At 40.8% G+C, this 25,054-nt stretch overlaps 1 protein-coding gene across 4 annotated transcripts in view; it reads left to right on the forward strand.

The window, feature by feature from the left end:
- acp7 (acid phosphatase 7, tartrate resistant (putative)) overlaps window positions 1–13,500 on the forward strand; it is a 53,524-nt gene extending 40,024 nt beyond the window's left edge. For 3 of the 4 annotated variants that reach the window (XM_060933953.1, XM_060933954.1, XM_060933955.1), the window contains 3 exons: window positions 2,875–2,946; window positions 7,608–7,745; window positions 12,906–13,500. In XM_060933953.1, coding sequence (XP_060789936.1) covers window positions 2,875–2,946; window positions 7,608–7,745; window positions 12,906–12,971 — 276 coding nt within the window. In that variant the 3' untranslated portion in view covers window positions 12,972–13,500. Of the gene's footprint in view, window positions 1–2,452; window positions 2,789–2,874; window positions 2,947–7,607; window positions 7,746–12,905 lie in introns of those variants that run through there. The other variant, XR_009655636.1, reaches the window with a different exon arrangement.
- Window positions 13,501–25,054: the final 11,554 nt, after the last annotated feature.

Genomic DNA, 25,054 nt, shown 5'->3' on the forward strand with positions numbered 1-25,054 from the left:
CAAGGATCCAAGTGCCTTCGCCTGGATCAGGGATACCAGGGCCCCACCCCTGGAGCCAGGTCTGGGGGAGGGGCTTGTTGGCGAGTGCCTGGTGGTCCAGTGCATTGTGGATCGGGTGGCAGCCAAAGACAGAGGCCCTGGCATACTGATCCCTGACTGACAAAACTGGCTTTTGGGACATGGAATGTCACCTCTCTGGTGGGGAAGGAGCCTGAGCTGGTGCGTGAGGTTGAGAGGTACCGACTAGATATAGTTGGGCTCACTTCAGCACATAGCTTGGGCTCTTGAACCAATTTCCTGGACAAGGGTTGGACTCTCCATGCTGGAGTTGCCAAGGGTGAGCGGTGCCGGACAGGGGTGGGGCTATTGGTAGCCCCCCAGTTTAGTGCACTAACATTGGCATTCTCCCCAGTAAATGAGAGGATCGTTTCCCAGCGCCTTTGGGTCGGGGAACGGTCTCTGACTGTCATTTGCGCTTATGTACCAAATGGTAGATCAGAGTACCCGGCCTTCTTGGAGTCCTTGAGAGGGATACTAGACAGTGCACTATGAAGGGACTCCATTGTTTTACTGGGGGAGTTCAGTGCTCACATGGGCAATGACTGTGAGACCTGAAGGGGTGTGATTGGGAGGAACGGCCTGCCCGATCTGAACCCGAGTGATGTTCTGTTGTTGGACTTCTGTGCATGCATGGTTTGGCCATAACAAACACCATGTTTGAGCATAAGGGTGTCCGTAAGTGCATGTGGCACAAGGACACCCTAGGCCGTAGATCAATGATTGACTTTGTAGTAGTTTCATCTGATCTGTGACTGTATGTCTTGGACACTCGGGGGAAGAGAGGAGCAGGGCTGTCAACTGATCACTACCTGGTGGTGAGCTGGATCACATGGTGGGGGAGGAGGCTGGACAGACCTGGTAGGCCCAAACGTGTAGTGAGGGTATGTTGGGAATGTCTGCAATGATCTTCAACTGCCACCTCCGGCAGAACTTCAACTGCATACCAGGGGAGGATGGGGACCATGTTCCATACCTCCATTGCTGAGGCAGCTGTGCGGAGCTGTGGCTGCAAGGTTGTTGGTGCCTGTCGTGGCGGTAATCCCTGAACCCGGTGGTGGACACCTGCGATGAGGGGAGCTGTCAAGCTGAAGGAGTCCTGTCAGGCTTAGTTGGCCGGTGGGTCTCCAGAGGCAGCTGACAGATACCGACGGGCAAAGCGGAATGCAGCTCTGGAGGTCGCTGAAGCAAAAACTCTGGTGTGGGAGGAGTTCAGTGAGGCCATGGAAAAAAACTTTTGTTCAGCCTTGAAGAGATCCTGGCAAACTGTCCGGCGGCTCAGGAAGGGAAAGCAGTGCTCTGTCCCAACTGTTTACAGTGGGGATGGAATGCTGTTGACCTCAACTGGGGACGTTGTCCGGTGGTGGAAGGAATACTTTGAGGATCTCCTCAATCCCACCTTCATGTTGTCCGAGGAAGACAGAGTCTGAGGGTGCTTGGAAGGACTCACCCATCACAGGGGCTGAGGTTGCCAAGGTGGTTTAAAAGCTCCTTGTTGGCCAGGCTCCGGGGTGGATGAGATTCGTCCTGAGTTCCTGAAGGTGTTGGATGTTGTTGGGCTGCCTTGGCTGACACGCCGCTTCAACATTGCGTGGAGGTCAGGGACAGTGCTTCTGGATTGGCAGACTAGGGTAGTGGTCCCCCCTTTTTTTTTTAAAAGGGGGACTGGAGAGTGTGTTCCAACTATAGGGGGCTCACACTTCTCAGCCTCCCTGGGAAAGCCTATGCTGGGGTGCTGGCGAGTAGAGTCTGGTCGATAGTTGAACCGAGCAGGAGTTTGGTTCGCATTGCTGGCAGTAAGTCAGACTCGTTCCCGGTGCATGTGGGACTCCACCAGGGGCTGCCCTTTGTCACTGGTTCTGTTTGTAACTTTTATGGACAGAATTTCTAGGCGCAGCCAAGGGGTGGAGGGTGTCTGGTTTGGTGGCATCAGTACTGTGTCCCTGCTTTTTGTGGATGATGTCCTGTTAGCTTCATCAATCTGTGACCTACAGCATGCGCTGGGACGGTTTGCAGCAGAGTATGAAGTGGCTAGGATGAGGATCAGCACCTCGAAGTCCGTGGCTATGGCGCTCAGCTGGAAACGGGTGGAGTGCCTACTTCGGGTCAGGGAGGAGTTGCTACCTCAAGTGGAGGAGTTTAAGTATCTTGGGGTCTTGCTCACGAGTGAGGGTAGGGGGGAGCAGGAGTTGGACAGGCGGATCGGGGCAGCATCAGCAGTGATGTGGACACTAAACCGGTCTGTTGTGGTAAAGAGAGAGCTGAGCCAAAAGGTAAAGCTCTCGATTTACTGGTCCATCTACGTTCCCACCCTCACCTATGGCCACGAGCTCTGGGTTGTGAAAGAAAGAACGAGATCGCGGATACAAGTGGTCGAAATGAGTTTTCTCTGCAGGGTGGCTGGGCTCTCGCTTGGAGACAGGGTGAGAAACTTGGTCATTTGGGAGAGACTCCGAGTAGAACCGCTGCTCCTCCACATTGAAAGGAGTCAGTTGAGGTGGTTCGGGCACCTTGTTAGGATGCCCCCTGGATGCCTCCCAGGGGAGGTTCTCTGGGCATACCCCACCAGGAGGAGACCCCAGGGCAGACCCAGGACACGCTGGAGAGATTACATCTCTCGGCTGGCCTGAGAACACCTCGGTATTCCCTCGGAAGAGCTGGTGGAGGTGGCCGGGAAGAGGGAAGTCTGGGCTGCTCTGCTTAGGCTGCTACTCCCGCGACCCAGACCTGGGTAAGTGGCAGAAAATGGATGGATGGATGGATGGATGGATAATTTATTATTTTGTGATTTTATAGTCTATTATTGGATTGTTACAGGTGTTTAATGGGAGTGTTGATGAGCCATACGTGAATCCTAAAGCACCTGTGCACATCATTACTGGCTCAGCTGTAAGTATGTTTCTCAATTAAACATTGATTATTGTAAGCAAAATCTATGTTTATTAGTCTCTTACACTTGTAAGGGTCATTCAAAATTGTGAAAATAATTAAACAAAATATGTTTAAAAAATTTTCATTAGTGCTTAAAATGCAAGTTTTATCAACATATTTGCTTGTCACAGCACTAAAGTGGACTCCCCTCCTGCTCAAAGCCCAAATTTTCTTGAGTAGAAGACAGTTTTTCTGTAACATCTAAACCACCCCCCTTAAACACCTTAAGAGCCCCTTAAAGAGCTTTGCTGTAAGCCTGAGCTTGAAAATGCAGACTGAAGAACTGGCTGTCCGATTGCAATATAAAAACAAGCTACAGTTAAAAAAAAAAAAACAAGGTAAAATGATAACATATGAATGAGAAAATGGCATTCAAATAAGTCATCTCCTGGGAAGCTATGGCCTAATGGTTAGAGAAGCAGCTTTGGGACCAAAAGGTCACTGGTTTGATTCCCTGGACCAGCAGGAATAGCTGAAGTGCCCTTGAGCAAGGCACCTAACCCCCAACTGCTCCCCAGGCTGCTCTGGGTATACTGTCCGTAGCTCTGGATAAGCGTGTCTGTTAAATGACACTAATGTAATGCCATCTAACAATAATCTGACAGTTTAATATATTATATTGTAAATATATTGCTGCACTTATAATCCAAATTGTAATGATCACAGTCATCATTCCATATTTGGTTTAATTTAACAATATGGCTTCCACCTTCCTTATTCAGCAGCTTATAAAATAACACTTGATCTAGTACAGCCTATTGTTTTGCATTTTATTAGTTTATCATTATATCCCACATTTAATTGTGCACAGGTTAATTGAAGCCACAAAACTGTATCATGGACTGTATCCTATTTTATCATGCTTTTAATTTGCTATTTCAGTTCAGTTAAAAAAAATAATGCCAGTGATATGGTTCATTTGTGCCAAGCATGCATCTGTTGACCAAGGCCATTCAGTTTTTGATGAAACATTCAAATATTGTTTTGGAGTTTTATCCATAAAAATTTCCTGGTGATTAGGAAGGTGGAATTAAGATGCTAGCTATAGTACCAGTCTAACGTTTGGGGACACCTACTCATTCAAAGTGGGTTTTTTTTTTTTTGTATTTTGACTATTTTCTACATTGTAGAACAATACTGAGGCAGTGTTCCAGTTAGCTTCAGAAGAAGGCAGGGTGTCCATGCAGACAATTTTTCATGCATCTAGGGCAATTTTGTGCACATCACTATCGACAAAGAATCTATCATGCAAAATTAGCCATACTAGCAACTATGCAGGGTAGATTACTTTTGTAAAATAAATAAGCAGATCTGAAAGTTCTTAGTTAACGAGTTTAATAATAATGTTTCATAATGTCACATCCGCACGTGTCTGCGCATGGCATGCCTTGAACTGTCACTCTTGTCCACATGCACTTTTGCTCTGAGTGAGCAGCATGCGCCACAAGGACGTTTTGGAACTGTTTGGCAGCGTGCTTTTCAATAAACTCTTTCAGCACTTATATCTATCACCCATTAACATAACAGTCTAATGTTAGTTAATACTAATAATAATATCAGTACTAATAGTGATAATCGATCATTAATATTAGTCCGGGATATTAATGTTGGATTAGATGTAGTCTAACACATTAATGTTAATGTTAACGTTAGTGATGAGATTTTTCTTTAGATCTATATCTAGCGTTTCAATCTGTCGGGCCTTTTGATTGAATTTGTTTAGTTCTCAACTTCCAGATCTGCTTACGTTCTGGCAAACCGAGAGCTAGGTTCTGTGAGCCCCTTGCTGCTTTTATCAAATCTTTTTTTTCTTTTATGCCTTTGTAGGCATCACTGCTTTTCAAATGTACCTTGCTTCACTGACTCGTTATTGTAATAAGACAAAATGGTTGACAGAGCATGACTATGACCCTGCGCTAATAGTGTGTTGTGATTGGTCAACATGCATTACTTTCATAGCAAGTTGGCAACACTTGTTAGGGCACACTTTCTTTCTGTGGCGGAACGTATGTGCTGGGTGCTTGGAGAGTTCTGGAAAATTATGACTGGGGTAGATATAAATGAGGACAGGGCACATGTTCTGGAGGGCAGGGCGTGGTGTCATGTTAAACTAGCTGGAACACTGCTGAAGACATCAAAACTATCCATCCATCCATCCATCCATCCATTATCTGTAGCTGCTTATCCTGTTCTACAGGGTCGCAGGCAAGCTGGAGCCTATCCCAACTGACTGTGGGTGAGAGGCGGGGTACACCCTGGACAAGTCACCAGGTTATCGCAGGGCTAACACAGAGACAAACAACAGTTCCCACTCACATTCACACCTACGGTCAATTTAGAGTCACCAGTTAGCCTAACCTGCATGTCTTTGGACTGTGGGGGAAACCAAAGCACCTGGAGGAAGCTCACGCAGACACGGGGAGAACATGCAAACTCCACACAGAAAGGCCCTCGCCGGCCACGGGGCTCGAACCCAGACCTTCTTGCTGTGAGGCGACAGCGCTAACCACTACACCACCGTGCCACCCACATCAAAACTATGAAATCATATATGGAACTTTATATGGAATTATGTGGTAAACAAAATTGTTGGAAAATATTTGATATTTTAGATTCTTCAGCGTAGCCAGTGTTTACCTTGATGACATTTTATGCACTATTGGCATTCTCTTAACCAGCTTCATGAGGTCGTCACCTGGAATGCTTTTCAATTAACAGGTGTGCCTCGTCAAAAGTTAATTAGTACAATTTCTCGCCTTCTTAATGTGTTTGAGATCAAATAGTAAATAATGTAAAGGCAGTAAATAGCCCTATTCCACAACTGTAGTAATCCATATTATATCAAGACTCGCTCAACTCTGTAAAGAGAAATGACATCCATCATTACTTTAAAACATGAAGTGACTTTTAATTGATAAAAATGGAGAAAACCCTTTGGATTAGAAGCTGTAGGTGCTAAAGAAGGCAACTGGACTTGCTTGAAATCCTTGAAGATGTTTCACTTCTCATCCGAAAGGCTTCTTCAGTTCTGTGACTAGTGGGGAGTTCCAGGTATTTATCCTCTAGTGGACCAAAAGCAAGAAGAAGCCTTTCGGATGAGGGGTGAAACGTCTTCAAGAATTTGAAGCAAGTCCAGTTGCCTTCTTTAGCACCTGCGGTTTACGATGACCTGGATGACCTGAGAACCTTCACAGACATATTGAATTAGAAGGTGTGTCCCAACAGTCTGGTAATCTGATGACCGCCATGACATTCAGAACTAGATCCAGTTCAGTGAGAAGGTTCTAGACTATGATTTCTGTAGGACAGTGCTACTTGTTATAAATTCTACATCATGCCTCAGTATGGAGCTTTGGTGGAAGATCTCGACATGTTTGTATGTGCACACTACCCCTGACAGTTCATAGAATCACAGTTACATATGTAACTAGCATCCTGTGGTGTTGGGCAGGTTCATGGCTGAATTTAATAGTGTGGAAAAAGTAAACAAAATACAATTTACTTAGACACATCAACAAACAAGATGGAATGGACCTTTTCCTCTTCTTGCATTTGAATAATGAAAACCGGAGCATGCTGTGCTTGCTAGCTGTGTGCTGTTGATGTTTGAGTATAGTCCTTGGAGACATAGAGTTCAGCAGATTGATTATTATAATTAGTAGGCTTGCAGGGGTTTTTTTTCCTCCATGTAATTTTGGACCATTTGTATTGTTCCACTATTTATAAAACCTTTATACAGTGTAAAGGGCGGGGGGGAGAAAAATAAAGTCAGACTATAAGGTTTTCCTATGATGAAATAAAGGCAAAACTGTTCAAATTGTAGAAAGCTCCTGGGCGAGATCATAAATATTAATTACACAGAAACAAAATACGAGTGGCTTTGGCAAAACACTGTTGCTAAGGCAACTGCTGGACAAACAGATGCACACTTCTGTGATGTGAAACCTTTTATGTGTGTTGTGATTGGTCTGGATTAGATTAGGTTTGATTAAATCAGACTTGTTTAGATCCAGGCTTTTTTGTTCCACAGATGTTTCCCTGAATTTACACAGCCTCATTATTTATAGCCTGAATTTTTATAACTGTGTAATTTTGTTTTTAACCTAAACATTTAAAACTTGAGAATTTTTACACAATATTCTGCATTAAATATCTGTAACTACATTATAGGATGCATAGATTTTTCTTTCAGGCAACATGAATTCTGTATTGAGGTGTTTTTTAATGAGTTGATTCATTTTAAGTTTAATAAATCTGCATTATGATGACTTGGGCTAGTGAAAGTGTCTTGTTGACTCAAATTGGAGTTTAAGTTAGTATTTAATTTAATTTGCTTATATCTTTAAACCCTGAAATAAATTTCTCCTGATTAATTTAATCATTTAAGAACAACAACAACAACAAAAAAAATCGGTGCCTGTACTGCTCAGTGTAGGCTCTAAGTTTATCTTGATCATATGATTTATCCAAATAAATAACAAGTCAAGCAATAAAATTACAGTCCACATATTTGAAAGTTTCTGAAAAAGAAAATTAAATGAAAAGAATGTCAAATACAGGAAATTTATTCTCAGGAAACTATACCAAGGATAATAAGGCCAATGTTTTGACTTTCTTAGGGGTGTCGAGAAAAACATGATGGGTTTATCCCCAAGCCTCGAGACTGGAGTGCCTTCAGAAGCACTGATTATGGCTACACACGTATGCACCTCATCAACTCAACACACATCTACCTGGAGCAGGTCTCTGATGACCAGGTAAAAACACTCCCCAGTCTGTATTCACAGTATGAAACAGCACTCAGCAGTGTCCCCAGTGCCTAAAACTAACTCACTGCCATTTTATCATAATTCAAAACTGTCTTATTATATATATATATATATATATATATATATATATATATATATATATATATATATATATGTGTGTAAACATAAAAATAAAGGTAATTTTCACACAAGTTCCAGGCAAAAAAAAAAATCACTAGTGTGTTTCAATTAACCTCTTTAAAGCAGCAGTATGTAACCTGTATAGCACTATTTTGTCATACAGTATTTGCTAAAACTGTCACTACGTATTGACAATAGTACATGAGACCAATAATCAGTGAAAACTCGGGCTCCTCTGGCTCCAACTCATACTTCTAATGTCATTTGTAAGAATCCACCGTGCCCAAATCAAAACAACCAACCAGAGCCAAGAGGAGTGTCTGATGGAGTGATGATCATTGCTTGTGCATAAGCTACCCCTACCCTGCACATGCTCTCACTCATAAACACCTGAAAGGATTCAAAACCGATGCGGAGTTAGCCACATTTCTGTTTGACTGGTAATTAACTCCTACTTGATTTATGTTGGATTCGATGATAAAAAAAATTGGCCACAAAGCTAAGATGGTAGTGGTTACAGTAACACTCCTTAGCGTATATCTCATGTTACTGTGGTGTCGCGGTCAGGCTAACATTAGCTTGTTTCCGATGCTAAGGCATCGGTTTGGGTTGTTTACAGTGGGGCAAAAAAGTATTTAGTCAGCCACCAATTGTGCAAGTTCTCCTACTTAAAAAGATGAGAGAGGCCTGTAATTTTCATCATAGGTACACTTCAACTTGAGAGACAGAATGGGGGAAAGAATCCAGGAAATCACACTGTAGGATTTTTAATGAATTAACTGGTAAATTCCTCGGTAAAATAAGTATTTGGTCACAAACAAGCAAGATTTCTGGCTCTCACAGACCTGTAACAACTTCTTTAAGAGGCTCCTCTGTCCTCCACTCGTTACCTGTATTAATGGCACCTGTTTGAACTCGTTATCAGTATAAAAGACACCTGTCCACAACCTCAAACAGTCACACTCCAAACTCCACTATGGCCAAGACCAAAGAGCTGTCAAAGGACACCAGAAACAAAATTGTAGACCTGCACCAGGCTGGGAACACTGAATCTGCAATAGGTAAGCAGCTTGGTGTGAAGAAATCAACTGTGGGAGCAATTATTAGAAAATGGAAGACATACAACACCACTGATAATCTCCCTCGATCTGGGGCTTCACGCAAAATCTCACCCCGTGGGGTCAAAATGATCACAAGAACGGTGCGCAAAAATCCCAGAACCACACGGGGGGACCTAGTGAATGACCTGCAGAGAGCTGGGACCAAAGTAACAAAGGCTACCATCAGTAACACACTACACCACCAGGGACTCAAATCCTGCAGTGCCAGACGTGTCCCCCTGCTTAAGCCAGTACATGTCCAGGCCCGTCTGAAGTTTGCTAGAGAGCATTTGGATGATCCAGAAGAGGATTGGGAGAATGTCATATGGTCAGATGAAACCAAAATAGAACTTTTTGGTAAAAACTCAACTTGTCGTGTTTGGAGAAGAAAGAATGCTGAGTTGCATCCAAAGAACACCATACCTACTGTGAAGCATGGGGGTGGAAACATCATGCTTTGGGGCTGTTTTTCTGCAAAGGGACCAGGACGACTGATCCGTGTAAAGGAAAGAATGAGTGGGGCCATGTATCATGAGATTTTGAGTGAAAACCTCCTTCCATCAGCAAGGGCATTGAAGATGAAACGTGGCTGGGTCTTTCAGCATGACAATGATCCCAAACACATCACCCGGGCAACAAAGGAGTGGCTTCGTAAGAAGCATTTCAAGGTCCTGGAGTGGCCTAGCCAGTCTCCAGATCTCAACCCCATAGAAAATCTTTGGAGGGAGTTGAAAGTCCGTGTTGCCCAGCGACAGCCCCAAAACATCACTGCTCTAGAGGAGATCTGCATGGAGGAATGGGCCAAAATACCAGCAACAGTGTGTGAAATCCTTGTGAAGACTTACAGAAAACGTTTGACCTCTGTCATTGCTAACAAAGGGTATATAACAAAGTATTGAGATGAACTTTTGTTATTGACCAAATACTTATTTTCCACCATAATTTGCATATAAATTTTTTAAAAATCAGACAATGTGATTTTGTGGGGTTTTTTTTTCCTCATTTTGTCTCTCATAGTTGAGGTATACCTATGATGAAAATTACAGGCCTCTCTCATCTTTTTAAGTGGGAGAACTTGCACAATTGGTGACTGACTAAATACTTTTTTGCCCCACTATACTTGCCCAGCAGGGTTAATATCTCATCTCATTATCTGTAGCCGCTTTATCCTTCTACAGGGTCGCAGGCAAGCTGGAGCCTATCCCAGCTGACTATGGGCGAAAGGCGGGGTACACCCTGGACAAGTTGCCAGGTCATCACAGGGCTGACACATAGACACAGACAACCATTCACACTCACATTCACACCTACGGTCAATTTTAGAGTCACCAGTTAACCTAACCTGCATGTCTTTGGACTGTGGGGAAAACCGGAGCACCCGGAGGAAACCCACGCGGACACGGGGAGAACATGCAAACTCCGCACAGAAAGGCCCTCGCCGGCCCCGGGGCTCGAACCCAGGACCTTCTTGCTGTGAGGCGACAGCGCTAACCACTACACCACCGTGCCGCCCCAGGGTTAATATAGTTAATGAAAACTAAGACTAAAACTAGCCATGAAAAAATAAAAATGACTGTTAAAATAAAAACTACACTGAACAGTGCAACATGAACTAAAATTAAATAGAATGACAGGTAAAATCAGCTTCATTTTCATTTTATTTTCCGCTTTGAGACAGTAACGGACTAGTTCCAGAAGGTGGCAGTAACGTAATGCTAGCTGTTGTAAAACTCCAAAGAATATGATGACGCTTGCTATGCAGAAATCTTACTCTGTGTCCGAAATCACTCACTCATTCACTATTCCCTACTCACTATCTAGGGAATTCTATATAGAGGACTATATAGTGAGCTCATTGATAAAATTTAAAAAACACTTTCGAACACTTGTCCATCGCACTGGTATTTACGTCGTTACTGTCGCACAATTAAAACGTGCCAGATCAGCCGGCTGGTGGGTTTTCAAAATAATAAATACATGCTTGTATTTTTGTGATAAATACATATTATACTGAGTGCATTTCCCACATTAATAAATACAAAGTAGTTTGTGTCTGCTGCTTCTTTCAGTTCTTTTAAATCAAGGCTAAATACTTTCTTCTTTACTGCTGCCTTTTATTAAAACAAATTTGAGGCTTTTGATTTGATTTCTTTCAGCGCGACCACAATGCATGGTGGTGTATATATTGCTTGGTTAGTGACCATAGGTTGTGTACTACTTTTCGTGATACACTGTGGGATACTTTGAGTGCACTATATAGGGTGTAATAATGCTCGCTATACATTCGGACAGCACTACAAAATGGCGACCTCACTATATAGTCCACTATATTGTGAGTAGGGAGTGATTTTGGACACAGGGTTAGACTGGATCTGAATACTCAGTATGTATTATTGGTGATTAAGTACCTACTACCTGACTGTTACTGTAGTATATTCTGCGAGTGTGCGAACGAGTGGTAAGGACACAATTCGGAGGTACTCTGCTGCCATCTTACCAGTCCTTTGAGCCGGGTGTTTACAGATGATGTATACCTACGTATGGCCATCTTACCCACGTGCCTGTGCTCTCCCAGCTGAATGTTGTCATAAGTGGATTACAGTGACTTCCATTTGTCAGTAAAATGTCTTCTGATTTTGCAGTATGTAAAATATATAGTGCATATATTTGAACAAAATGCAGCAATTCAACTAAGTAATTATATCCATGTTTTGCAAGCTTTTTAAATTGCCACATTCATAATATTTTGCATAAGCACTTCATAAGGTTTTTGCTCATGGCATTGATTACATCATGAAGCTCTTGACCTCTGTTTGCATGATTGTGTGCATCGTGCTGTTGCCACATGATTGGCTAAATTAGATAACTGCATGAACGTGCAGGTGGACCAGTGCCTCTAATAAAGTGAATGGTGTTTTATTATTTCATAACATTTAATATTAACTACGACTGTCATTACTACAGTAGGTTAGTGTTTTGTTTTGTTTTTTTTAAATGTTGGATATTATTCAAATCTCATAAATAAAATTTCATGTGTACTTTCTTTCATGTGGTATTTCACTATCTGCATGGCATGCGTCAGTATTGTGGCCCTGGAAAATGTCCTGGAGTCCCAACATTACATGTGCAAATCACTGAGGTTGGGAAATCCTAGAAGAATTTGGTTTAATTCTTAAAACAACAGGGAGTCGTATGAAAACATTTTGATAAGGTATAAACTTAGTGAGCAGTCAAATTTTAAATGCTTCATAGAGGATATATAGCCTATAAAATGTGATCAACAAATAAAGAGTTGCATTAAATAAATGGTTTGAGCATATGAGAATCTGAGCAGTACTCCATATTCTGGTGGTTGATATAATGTGATCAAAGAAGCTAAGTTTGTCAGTGACAATCGCTGCAAAATTAACAGATGGACTAGTTGGATGTTGGGAGGTTTTTTTTTTTAAATGAATATACAATTCTAACTAGAGAAATATTTCCAACCTTAGCATGACAGTGAAATAGTGATTCAAGAAGTACCACCAGAATAACGGACCATGAATATTTATGGACCGTAATTATGCCATGAGCAGTGATTTGACTTTTATATGCACAACCTTGCACTAGTATGGCAATGGGGCTCGCTGTTTTTTCATTCACCGTTCAAATAGTGCTTGAATGTAGACACCCTACATGCAAATTGTCACCCATGGTTCAGATTATATACAGGAATACAGAACTTTATCATATTAAATGTCATTAAGTAATTGAACTTAGACTGATTTAAAATGTTATATATTCTAACAGTATATACTTTGTATCACATACTTTTGTTGTTCATTCTTAATTTAAATATACTGTCGTCTTAAGTATTGACTTATAGAAAATTGTCAAACTAATGACTCCATCAGGAACTGTGTCACTGAATTAATTATTTTATCCACAGTCTGGAAAAATTATAGACAGCTTCACACTGATAAAGGAAGTTCATGGGACCAAGGCCTGGCTCTGAAGACTCCATCAACTGCGCACAATCAACCTTTTACTCAGCAAATGAAATTTTAATACCACATGTGCTGGGTTTCAGCTTTTGGAAAATAAATAAATGGCTACTTAATGAAAATTGGACACGGTGCGTGAGTGCATGTGAAGTTGAAAAGGAGATGGCTCTTTCAACTGAAACTGTTTTGCCAGATTTATGGTGAGCAATATTAGATAAATTTACCACACAGGAATGTGGTTTGAAATTAACTGCATCAATCATTTGTGCAAGAGACTAAATCTGATATAGATTTTCCTTTGAATGAACAGTGCCCAGAGATTCTTCTCTTGCCTCATTTTGGCTTTTTTTTAATCACAGTTACATAAAAATGAATCCTAAGCACATTGTTGAAACATTGAATAATCATTTGTTGATATCCAAATGGAAACTATGTTCTAAGTGCACTCTGATTTTGGGTAATATTATGTCTCTGGAACCCTAAATGCTGCTCCTTTTTGATTTGCTATTGAACCTCAATAAATCTACTGTTTTTCAAGACTTTGATGGTCACCTTTTTTTAATACTTCCTTAAAGCAAAGTTGTTCATTGCCTGAAAGACCCCAAATGTAAATTCCATATAATAATAATAATAATAATAATAATAATAATAATAAATGTTGTTAAATATTTTTTCATGTATTTTTGCCTTTGATTGATTGGCAGCCAACTTAATAAATGTTATGTTACTCAGGTACATTTGTGGTAAGTGTTTAACTTGCTGAATAAACTGATGGTCTGCCGGACTATACGGACTAATTTTAAATAAGTGCCAGACACTGATCTTGGTATCGATAGTGGCCATGTACGAAGATGACACTTTTATACTGAGATTAAAAGAAGGAAAATCGAGCTGATCCATTGCACAAGAATTGCACATAGCCAGGACAACAATCTGGAATGTCCTGAAAAAGAAATAAACTACTGGTGTACTAACAACCAGATATTGAACAGGTTGGCCAAGAAAAGCAACAGCAGTTGATGAAGGCCTTGTGAGAGCTGTGAAGAAAAACCAAAAAACAACAGTCCATGACATCACCAACAGCTTCCACAGGGCAGGGCGTGATGGTATCACAACCCGCTATTTGAAAAAGACTTCGAGAGCAGAAATATAAAGGCCATACCACAAGATGCAAACCACTCGTCAGCAGTAAGAATCAGAAGACCAGATTTGAATTTGCAAAGACGTACAGAGATGAGCCACAAAAGTTCTGGAACCAAGATTAACCTCTACTAAAGTGATGGAAAGGCCAACATGTGGAGAAAGAAAGGATCTGCTCATGATCCAAAACATATGAGCTCATAGGTCAAACACAGTGGAGGTAGTGTCATGGTTGGTAGTGTCAGTGTCTTCAGAAACATTCTGTCTGCCAATTTACAGAGAAATGCATCCAGTCTGATTGGGAGGAACTTCATTATGCAGCAAGACAATGACCCAATGCAACAAAGAACTTCATCACAGGGAAAAATAGTAGAAGGTTTTAGACTGGCCAAGTCGATCATCAAACCTCCAAAAGAGGAGACTGAAGGGAGAACCCCCCCGAAACAAAGGACAACTGAAAGAAGCTGTGGTACAAGCCTGTACAAGCATCACAAACGGAGAACAGTTTGATGATGTCAGTAGGTTGCCAGCTTTATGCACTTATACCAAGCAAGGGATATGCATCCAAATATTAAGTGTTAGTCTTAAAGCAAATTAAAGCAAATATCTGTTTCTATACTTTTGCTTACCTAGGAATTGGATGGTCTGCCACCAAAGGTGCCATGTTCTAAGCTGTTTAACACATCTACTAAATATCAGGAAATTAAAGCTAAAATTCTGATCAGTCATTTCATATTCATCTTTTGATCGCAAACCCAAATGTAGTCAGTGTACATCAATCAATGAATACATCCATGCATGCCCTTGCTGTTCCAATACTTTCAGAGGGGACCGTTTATATTAAAAAGGCTGTGATTTTGTGATTTCTATTTGGTTCAACTTGAAATACTGTGTCACTATCAACCACCGTGCACTATCAAAACTATGACTGCGGTTCAGAGGGGGAAGCAAAACTGCATAGCACACTGGTTACTTTTATTTTAAAAAAGTGAACAAACAAGTAGAACTCAGCACCAATATCATCATATGGTAATGTCCACACCACCAAGAAGTCTAATCCTTCTTGGTACTAATTTGCCTTTGCTGTGATCTTGACCCTGTTTGGATCAATTCCACTGTTTATCATGAAAATTCCATATCAGTCCTCCAAGCATTCAACCACTTGTTCTTGAGATATCAGGTAAATGAATATCTTGGATGGATGGATGGATGGATGGATGGATGTACCGGCTGATGACAAAAATCCCAGATAGCCAGAAAATGGACATATAAGTGATGTTTCTGTTTAACAAACAGGAATGAAGCTATTGATGAAAAGCTATTTTAGACATTTGAACTTGCTGTGACCTTGACTATATTTGGATAAAACTAATCAATTCATCTGCTGGTTACAACCATAATTCTATATAAATCCTACAAACATTCAACCACTTATGCTTGAGACTTATGCTTATTCAACTACTTACACTTATGTTCTCAAAACGGGCTCAAAACAGAGCAACCAGGATACTTAATTTCAATGCTGATAAACACAGGATGACCTCTGAAGTCTATACAGCTATAGTATCTGCAAACTGCAAATATACAAACTGCTTAATTGATATTGAAGTATTCAGCCTCTTTTGTCAATTGTCTTTTTTTTTTTTCAGCTATTGCAGATTTGAGTTCTCTGATGTGCCTGTATGCGCTTTATACATTTTCATTTGGGCATTTTCTTCAACTCTGCCAAATTAGATGGAGAATGCACAGCGACTTTTTTTTCCCTTTTTTTTTTTTGGGTCATGCCACCGAGGTCTGGGCTTTGACTTGGCCATTCCAAAACAGAAACCCTCTTTTTTTTTTTTTTTTTTTTTAAAGCAATTCCCTTGTAGTTTTGGCTCATTGTCCTGTCGGAACAATATATTTTTGTTGGTTGAACATATATATTTGTTGGTTCTTCCCAGCAATTTGCCAAAGACTGTACGTACCTGTTGCCTGTGATGGCAACAATCTTTCCAGTTCCTCCTGTTGAAGAGAAACCCAAAAGACCCTAGATGTTACCATTAACATGCCTGATCACAGCCATGGTGTTACCTGGGTGTTGGGCTATATTTTGTTTGCATCAAAAACTATGCTTGGCTTTAGACCAAATAGTTCAACTTTAGTCTCATCAGGCTACAAAATATTTTCCAAAAGTTCTCAGCTTTACTAAAATTGCCTTAGTCAGAAGTGGCTTTCTTCTGAGCACTTTCCCAGGCCTCTCACTCATAGGATCTGTGAAGAGCTGATGATTGTTTATTTTGTGACTAATCATCCTTTCTCGCAATTAAATAGCTGAATTACAAAGGTCGCAGCTCAACATGGCCGGGTCGAAGGAATACAAGAGTGCTGCTGGCAGCCACCATACTACTCGTGTCTGACTGCGGAACACAGCTCAGCTAGTGAGCTCTGTAACCCCTTCTGTGTTGTGGGCACTTCTACAACAGTTGCCATTCTTACTTAGGCACTTACAATGGTGCTTGAAAGTTTGTGAACCCTTTAGAATTTTCTATATTTCTGCATAAATATGACCTAAAACAACATCAGATTTTCACACAAGTCCTAAAAGTAGATAAAGAGAACCCAGTTAAACAAATGAGAAAAATATTATATTTGGTCATTTTTTTATTGTGGAAAATGATCCAATATTACATATCTGTGAGTGGCAAAAGTATGTGAACCTCTAGGATTAGCAGTTAATTTGAAGGTGAAATTAGAGTCAGGTGTTTTCAATCAATGGGATGACAATCAGGTGTGAGTGGGCACCCTGTTTTATTTAAAGAACAGGGACCTATCAAAGTCTGATCTTCACAACACGTTTGTGGAAGTGCATCATGGCACGAACAAAGGAGATTTCTGAGGACCTCAGAAAAAGCGTTGTTGATGCTCATCAGGCAGGAAAAGGTTACAAAACCATCTCTAAAGAGTTTGGACTCCACCAATCCACAATCGGACAGATTGTGTACAAATGGAGGAAATTCAAGACCATTGTTACCCTCCCCAGGAGTGGTCGACCAACGAAGATCACTCCAAGAGCAAGGTGTGTAATAGTCGGCGAGGTCACAAAGGACCCCAGGGTAACGTCTAACCAATTGAAGGCATCTCTCATATTGGCTAATGTTCATGAGTCCACCATCAGGAGAACACTGAACAACAATGGTGTGCATGGCAGGGTTGCAAGGAGAAAGCCACTGCTCTCCAAAAAGAACATTGCTGCTCGTTTGCAGTTTGCTAAAGATCATGTGGACAAGCCAGAAGGCTATTGGAAAAATGTTTTGTGGACAGATGAGACCAAAATAGAACTTTTTTGTTTAAATGAGAAGTGTAATGTTTGGAGAAAGGAAAACACTACATTCCAGCATAAGAACCTTATCCCATCTGTGAAACATGGTGGTGGTGGTCGTATCATGGTTTGGGCCTGTTTTGCTGCATCTGGGCCAGGACGGCTTGCCATCATTGATGGAACAATGAATTTTGAATTATACCAGCGAATTCTAAAGGAAAATGTCAGGACATTTGTCCATGAGCTGAATCTCAAGAGAAGATGGGTCACGCAGCAAGACAACGGACCCTAACCACACAAGTCGTTCTACCAAAGAATGGTTAAAGAAGAATAAAGTTAATGTTTTGGAATGGCCAAGTCAAAGTCCTGACCTTAATCCAATCAAAATGTTGTGGAAGGACCTGAAGCGAGCAGTTCATGTGAGGAAACCCACCAACATCCCAGAGTTGAAGCTGTTCTGTACGGAGGAATGGGCTAAAATTCCTCCAAGCCGGTGTGCAGGACTGATCAACAGTTACTGGAAACGTTTAGCTGCAGTTATTGCTGCACAAGGGGGTCACACCAGATACTGAAAGCAAAGGTTCACATACTTTTGCCACTCACAGATATGTAATATCAGATCATTTTCCTCAATAAATAAAGACCAAGTATAATAGTTTTTTCTTATTTGTTTAACTGGGTTCTCTTTATCTACTTTTAGGACTTGTGTGAAAATCTGATGATGTTTTAGGTCATATTTATGCAGAAATATAGAAAAGTCTAAAGGGTTCACAAACTTTCAAGCACCACTGTGGTTTGGAAAGACAGTGTGATCTTGGTAGTGTCTGGGTTGTACCTTTTTTTTTTTTTTGTACTTTGTTATAACAGATTTCACAGTGCTCCAAAGAAGATTCAAAGCTTTGCTTGTGTTTTAATAACCTTGTTCATGTTTATTTTGCTCCTAAAAATTTCATCTCAAAGCTTTACAGGCAATTCCTTGATCTCCACGATAGCAGGACTTATCTGATTTGCTATTTTAGCTGAGAGACCCACCAGAGTTGGAAATGTTTTATTTTGCAAGCACACACCTTTGTTTTTATCTGGGTCACTTCACTTGGAGCAAAACTGATACTGAGGTGACTATATAAATTTCTTGTTTTTCTTAATGTGCATGCTGTTTATCTGTAAAAGATGAACTGAAGCTTGCTAAAGACTGTGGATGAACAACATAGTCCTTGAGCACAGTATAATAAATAACCATTGGTGCAGCAGCAGGCCAACATGTTCAGCAGTCAAAACAAACGCAGAGTGTATGTTGTGGTTCGACAGTCAGACGCACTGTGGTTGATCCTCAAACTGTTATTTTGACTCTCTGGAGTTGTCTCAGCCACTGGCATTGGGTAATATTTCTCCCCATCATGTGATGAAAGCTAAAGTGTGTTTCACAGTATCTGTAAACCAGCTTGGTGGAGGCCTGATGGTTTGTGGTAGTTTCATCCCTGCTGAAGCCAGCATGTGTGCTTTTCAATTGCAGTACCACTATTCTGGAACATTCCACCAGGGCAATACAAAGAGCATTTCTAGTATGGCAAAGACATCTGAGATATTCTTGTTGAAGACCTGGGTTTAGTAATAATCCCATTATCCTGCAAAATTTCTTGGAATGCAGACTGGGAAAGGAATGCTAAGGGCTCAGTGCACAGCATTTGAAAATGTGATCAATTTTACCATTTACTGCTGGGAACAAAGCAACAATGTTGGTGTTTTTAAATTTCCATAAATATGAAAAAAAACCAACCCAAAACTCATCTCATTATCTCTAGCCGCTTTATCCTTCTACAGGGTCGCAGGCAAGCTGGAGCCTATCCCAGCTGACTACGGGCGAAAGGCGGGGTACACCCTGGACAAGTCGCCAGGTCATCACAGGGCTGACACATAGACACAGACAACCATTCACACTCACATTCACACCTACGGTCAATTTAGAGTCACCAGTTAACCTAACCTGCATGTCTTTGGACTGTGGGGGAAACCGGAGCACCCGGAGGAAACCCACGCGGACACGGGGAGAACATGCAAACTCCACACAGAAAGGCCCTCGCCGGCCCCGGGGCTCGAACCCAGGACCTTCTTTCTGTGAGGCGACAGCGCTAACCACTACACCACCGTGCCGCCCAACCCAAAACTATAAGAACATTTTCCCTATTGAATGGCCTGTTGTATTTGAATGGGGGAACTGTTATTATGTAAACTGAGTATGCTTAACTTGAGTAAAAGGCAGGAAATATAAATATTTGTCAACATCTGAAGTAGGATTCTATTAAGTTAAACAATTTATTCCTTTTAATAAACTGGTCATACTCTTGTAAGATATTTCATACTAACGCTTAGATAGCCTCAAAGTCTAGTACAAAGAGAAATAACTGGAAAGGATTTTTAAAGGTAAAAAGGCAGGGAAATAATGAACATATACACTGATCAGCCCATTAACATTAAAACCAATGACAAGTGAAGTGAATAACATTAATTATCTTGCTACAGTGGCATATGTCAAGGGCTGGGTGGTTGCATTAGACAGCAAGAGAACAGTCAGTTCTTGAAGTTGAGGTGTTGGAAGCAGGGAAAATGGGCAAGCATAAAGATCTGAGCAACTTTGACAAGGGCCAAATTGTGATGGCTAGATCAGAGGTTTTCAACCTTTTTGGGGCTAAGGCACATCAACGGTCAAATAAAAAAATAAAAAATAAAGGCACACCAATTTAAAGTTGGTTGTTTATTATGAAGAATGTCACGCACATTATAATAGGTGGTCATTAGCAGGATTTGACCCATATTGCTCTACAGCAGAATGCCCAAAAAATGATAGAACAGATGACTAAATCAGACAGGCAATCGTATTGTTTTTTTTTTTTAAATGCATTGAAGTGCATCGGAGCAAGAACTTGTCCAACATAGTGTGGCATTATGAACAGTAACATACTAAAATAAATTAAATAAAACATTATTCCATTAATACCACAATATAAAACAGTGTTTTCATAATGTACAAGTACACACACACAGACACTCGCAATGTGCAACTGACAATAATTAGAGCACTACAAGAATAATCATCGTCCCTGGACCTACATTTTTGTTTGAAATCAAACTGAAAATGGGACTAAAGGAACTAAAAAACAAATTGTAAAAGTTGTAAATAAGTGACTACCTGCAAACATATTTAATTAAGAAGCAGTGTCATTGGTGCACTTAAAAATACTATTTCATGAGCCTGCATAAAAACACATTGGGTTCCTCAAAACTCCATGGCATACTTCCCCTTCGTTGCATCAGGTGAGAATCACTGGGCTAGGTGACTGTGCCAGAGAATCTCCAAGGAGCAGGTCTTGTGGGATGTTCCTTGTATGCAGTGGTTAGTACCTACCAAAAGTTGTCCAAGGAAGGACAATTGTGAACTGGTGACAGGGTCATGGAAGTCGAAGGCTGACTGATGCACATAGGGAACAAAGGCTAGCCTGTTTAGTCTGATCCCTCAGAAAAGCTACTGTAGCACAAATTACTGAAAATGTTAACGTTGGCTATGATAGAACGGTGTCAGAACACAAAGTGCATCGCAGCTTGCTGTGTATGGGACTACGTAGCCACAGACCAGTCAGAGTACCCGTGCTGGCCTCTGTCCACCTCTGGACCTGCTGCTAATGTCTTGGTGCCAGTTATCAGAGTACATCTTCAGAGTTCTTGTAGAGTCCACACCTCAATGGGTCAGAGCTTTTATTTTGCAGCACAAGGGGGACCGGCACAATATCAGGCAGGTGGTTTTAATATCCTGGTTAATCGGTGTAAATGAAATGTAATGAACACCATGGGTTTTTCTTTTGTCAAGCTGGATACAAATGGATTGATTTGTAAATTGTTCACAGGGGCATTTGTACAATAATACCGATATTCATGAAAATCCAGTCATAGCCTATGAGAGCTCCTATAATGAGACTCTAATATGAACCTACACTACACTATGTATATAGAGATGTTAAATGTTATTTATATCATTTACACATACAAATTAAATGAAAATTTTGTAATAGTCATTTCATAGTCTTCAAGATTTTAAAACAATTACATGAATTACACTTTGTTGCATCCAGTTGCACTCCAAAAGCCTGTTTCTGTTTTAAAGAACAATCCTGAACACTATATATCTACTGCCACTGATATCTGTTGTTGTAGACATTGAAAACTTTCAAAATATTGAAAGAGATTAGTGATGATTAGATTCCATTGCACTAGAGGGCAGTGTTTTGACACAATGTTTATTTAAAGAAGTCCTGGCTGGATGGAGAACAAGTGCATTCAACTCTGACACGTAATCATCTGGGTTTTATTTTTATTTTTTATTTTTACCTCCACAGCCCTGCAGTTTCAAGTCCATCCTATTACCAACAAACCAGATTCATTAGAGAATTATAATTATATTCTCCACATGTAGGATTAGAAGCAGGGAAAGGTTTAAAATGCAGGGCAATGGAGTTTCAGGGGTTTCAGATGTTGAGAATCCCTGTGCTAAATTACTCGAACCAAAAGGGAAGATGAGTTAACTTGAGCTCATCTTTTCAAATTGTCAAACAGTTCACTACTAACATTGCACACTAATGCAGTGACCTACCATTTACACAAAATGCAGGAACATTTTTTTTTAAATTCCATCTACCTGATGTGTTTTTTTTTGTTTTTGTTTTTTCCCCTTCACATGGCAGTGGCACTCTAGATGGAATACATACCTAAACCAGCAGGGGTGACATTCCAAAGTACTAAATCCTAACATGCAATGTATAATGGAACCAATGATTGAGTGAAACCGTTTCCCCTGTAAAGCAGTGAGGGGATTGAGGAAATGGCTGTCTACACAGAGCTCAGGTGTAGGCCTTCCTGTTATCTGCTATTGCTTCCTCTTAAATTTCCATTAGAAAGGGCTACATCAGAAGACGTGATTTTGTCAAGATAGCGAATTGTGAAAATCCAGTACGGTTGATGAGAATCCAATGTGGTTATCATGAAGGTGCACATTCCCAGCATAGACCCAGCACCCAAGCTTAGGATACACTATGTACAGAGCACTAAAGCTGCTGGATTGAATCATCACTCAACACAGGAAGTGATGGAATGCAATGGGTAAAACTGTATGCTTCTGGTGTCCAGGCACTCAGATTGTTAGAACGTCTCAGTGCGTTCTTGATTTTACTGTGACCATTTTTGTTTCCTGAACTGTTTAACAGTCTAATATACTTGAATAATCCTGTTCCTCTGTTAATGCCAGCAAGGAATCTGTTTCAAAAATGTCTCCTACCACATGTGTTTTCTTCATTACCGTATGCTTGCAAATTATAGAATATGGGATCTTCGTTGCTTATTTTGGGTATATTTAGCTGAAAACAACCTTTGGGTAATTTATCAACACTGATTTTTAAAGTAATTTTTAAAAGAAAAAGATAAGGTTTACATTATTGTTGCTTGATCTGCAAAAATATAATTTTGCAACAATGTAATTACACAGTTATAAATTATCCAATTATTGGTTGTTTTATTGATTTATATATGTATTAAATAGTCATTGAGGTACCTCTAAAAATCCAGTAAAGGACTAAAAACTTAACTATTCAGATTATTTACATTTATTAATTTGGCAGAAGCCTTTATCCAGAGACACTTCGAACATAAGTACAATCTAATCCCAGGTCATTTTTATGCATTTCTTTAATTAGAGTCTTTCTCAAGAGTCCTGGATATGAAATCACAAACGTCCGGGCACAAATTCAGAAGTCCAACCAAAAATTACAAAATTCTGAAACATTACCAAGGAAAATGAAGTTAATTAATAATTGACACAACTTGTAAAAATAAATAATGTCTAACAAACTGCTGCAGTGAGTATTTTGATGGCCAAAGGCATTTGTATAAAAAGTGAGATCATATGCAGTGAAATTTCTCTTCATACATAACTTTTGACAGTCCATTTTTTTCCTGAAAAAGTCCTGAAAAATGCTGCTGAGCAGAGCAATTATCTTACTTTAGTGTCCTCTCTACAGCCTTGCTAGTTGATTGACCGAATGGTGTCATCAGCTCTGCTTTTGAAATTTTTTGAAAGTTTGTGTGTTTAGTCAAATTACCGTATATCTATCCTTAGAATGCATTTGCTTTAGTCACTGTGACTTCTCGATTACTCCGTTGTCATGCATAGCTTGAAGTTCATCCCGAACTAAATTTTTCTTGTGCTCAGGGAAGCGATAGGGGCGGCTGCATACCACCAGCCCTGGGGGTATTTCAGTGTGGTGTTCTATGAGATTAGTGTGACTGGGTAGAGGCGAGAACACATTGGAAAATTCCACCTGAAACGTGGCCACCTCTGTGTGTTGGGACACTGAGAGTTGGTCTCCACAGGGGACCAGGGTGGATTGAGCTTCTGCTTTTAGACTTACCACCAGTCCCAGCTTCTCACTCTCAGGGACTACCTTCACCAACACCACAGGGACCACCTCCCTCCAAGGTTTAAGCAAGTTTAGGTGGTATATCTGCCATGCCCCAACCCTTGTTCCCTCATAGGTGAACAATTTAGAACTCAACTTGGAAAGTAAAACAAGCACTTTATAACCCAGTGAAAATTCCTGCAGTGGAGCACCCCATTATACAACTGAAATTGCTTTTCTTGTGCCTGTAGCAAATGCTCCTGTGTTAGCTGAACCAGTGTGTGGAATTTTTCTCTCGAGTCTAGAATGTATTGAATTTCATTTTTGCTAGAAGGTCCCTCCTCCCAATTTTCACAAATGGCATCCAGGACACCCCATGGCTTGCGCCCATACAATAATTCAAATGGGGAAAACCCCGTGGAGGCTTGTGGAACCTCTCACGCTATGAATAATAGGGGTACAAACCATCTATCACAATTTCTAGTGCCATCATGCACAAATTTACAAAATATGTTTTGAAGTGTCTAACTACATTATTCGCCCAGCCCATCTGTTTGCGGATGGTACATGCTGGTACTAATTGATTTAATCCCTAGGACCTCGTACAGTTCACAAACAGGGTGTGTGGTATGAATGTGGTGCCTTGATTGATCAGGATCTCTTTCAGGAGCCCAAATCAGGAGATAACACGAAACAATGCCTCTGCAACACTGCATGCAGAGATGTCCAAAGTCACAGCTTCCAGGTATTGCTTTGCATATTCCACAAGCACTAACACAAAGCAATGTCCCTGTGCAGTTCGATCTAATGGCCCAATGAAGTTCATTCCAATTCTTTTGAAGGGGACCTCAATTAATAATAGTGGGCACAACAGAGTTTTTGGGGTGGCTGGCAGATTCACCAGCTGACATTCATGGCATGCCACACATCACGGGTGAATATCCCTGTGAATTCCCGGCAGGCAGAAGCTGGTCGTGAGTCGATTTTGTTTTTTTTTCTTGCCATGGAATTGTCCAGCCATGGGATTAAGATGAGCCACACGGAACAAAGGTTCCCTATGGCTCTCCAGGACCAGCAACTGGGTTGTCTCTTCTCTGATGTGAACATTCTGTGGCACTCAGTATGATCTGTTGTTAATAATTACAAAGTACAGGTAGGAGTGTGCAACATTAACCTGGATTATTTGACCGTCAATTACTCTCACTTGGTCAAA

This window comes from Neoarius graeffei, chromosome 11 (assembly GCF_027579695.1).
Source record: "Neoarius graeffei isolate fNeoGra1 chromosome 11, fNeoGra1.pri, whole genome shotgun sequence".
Taxonomy (NCBI): Eukaryota; Metazoa; Chordata; class Actinopteri; order Siluriformes; family Ariidae; genus Neoarius; species Neoarius graeffei.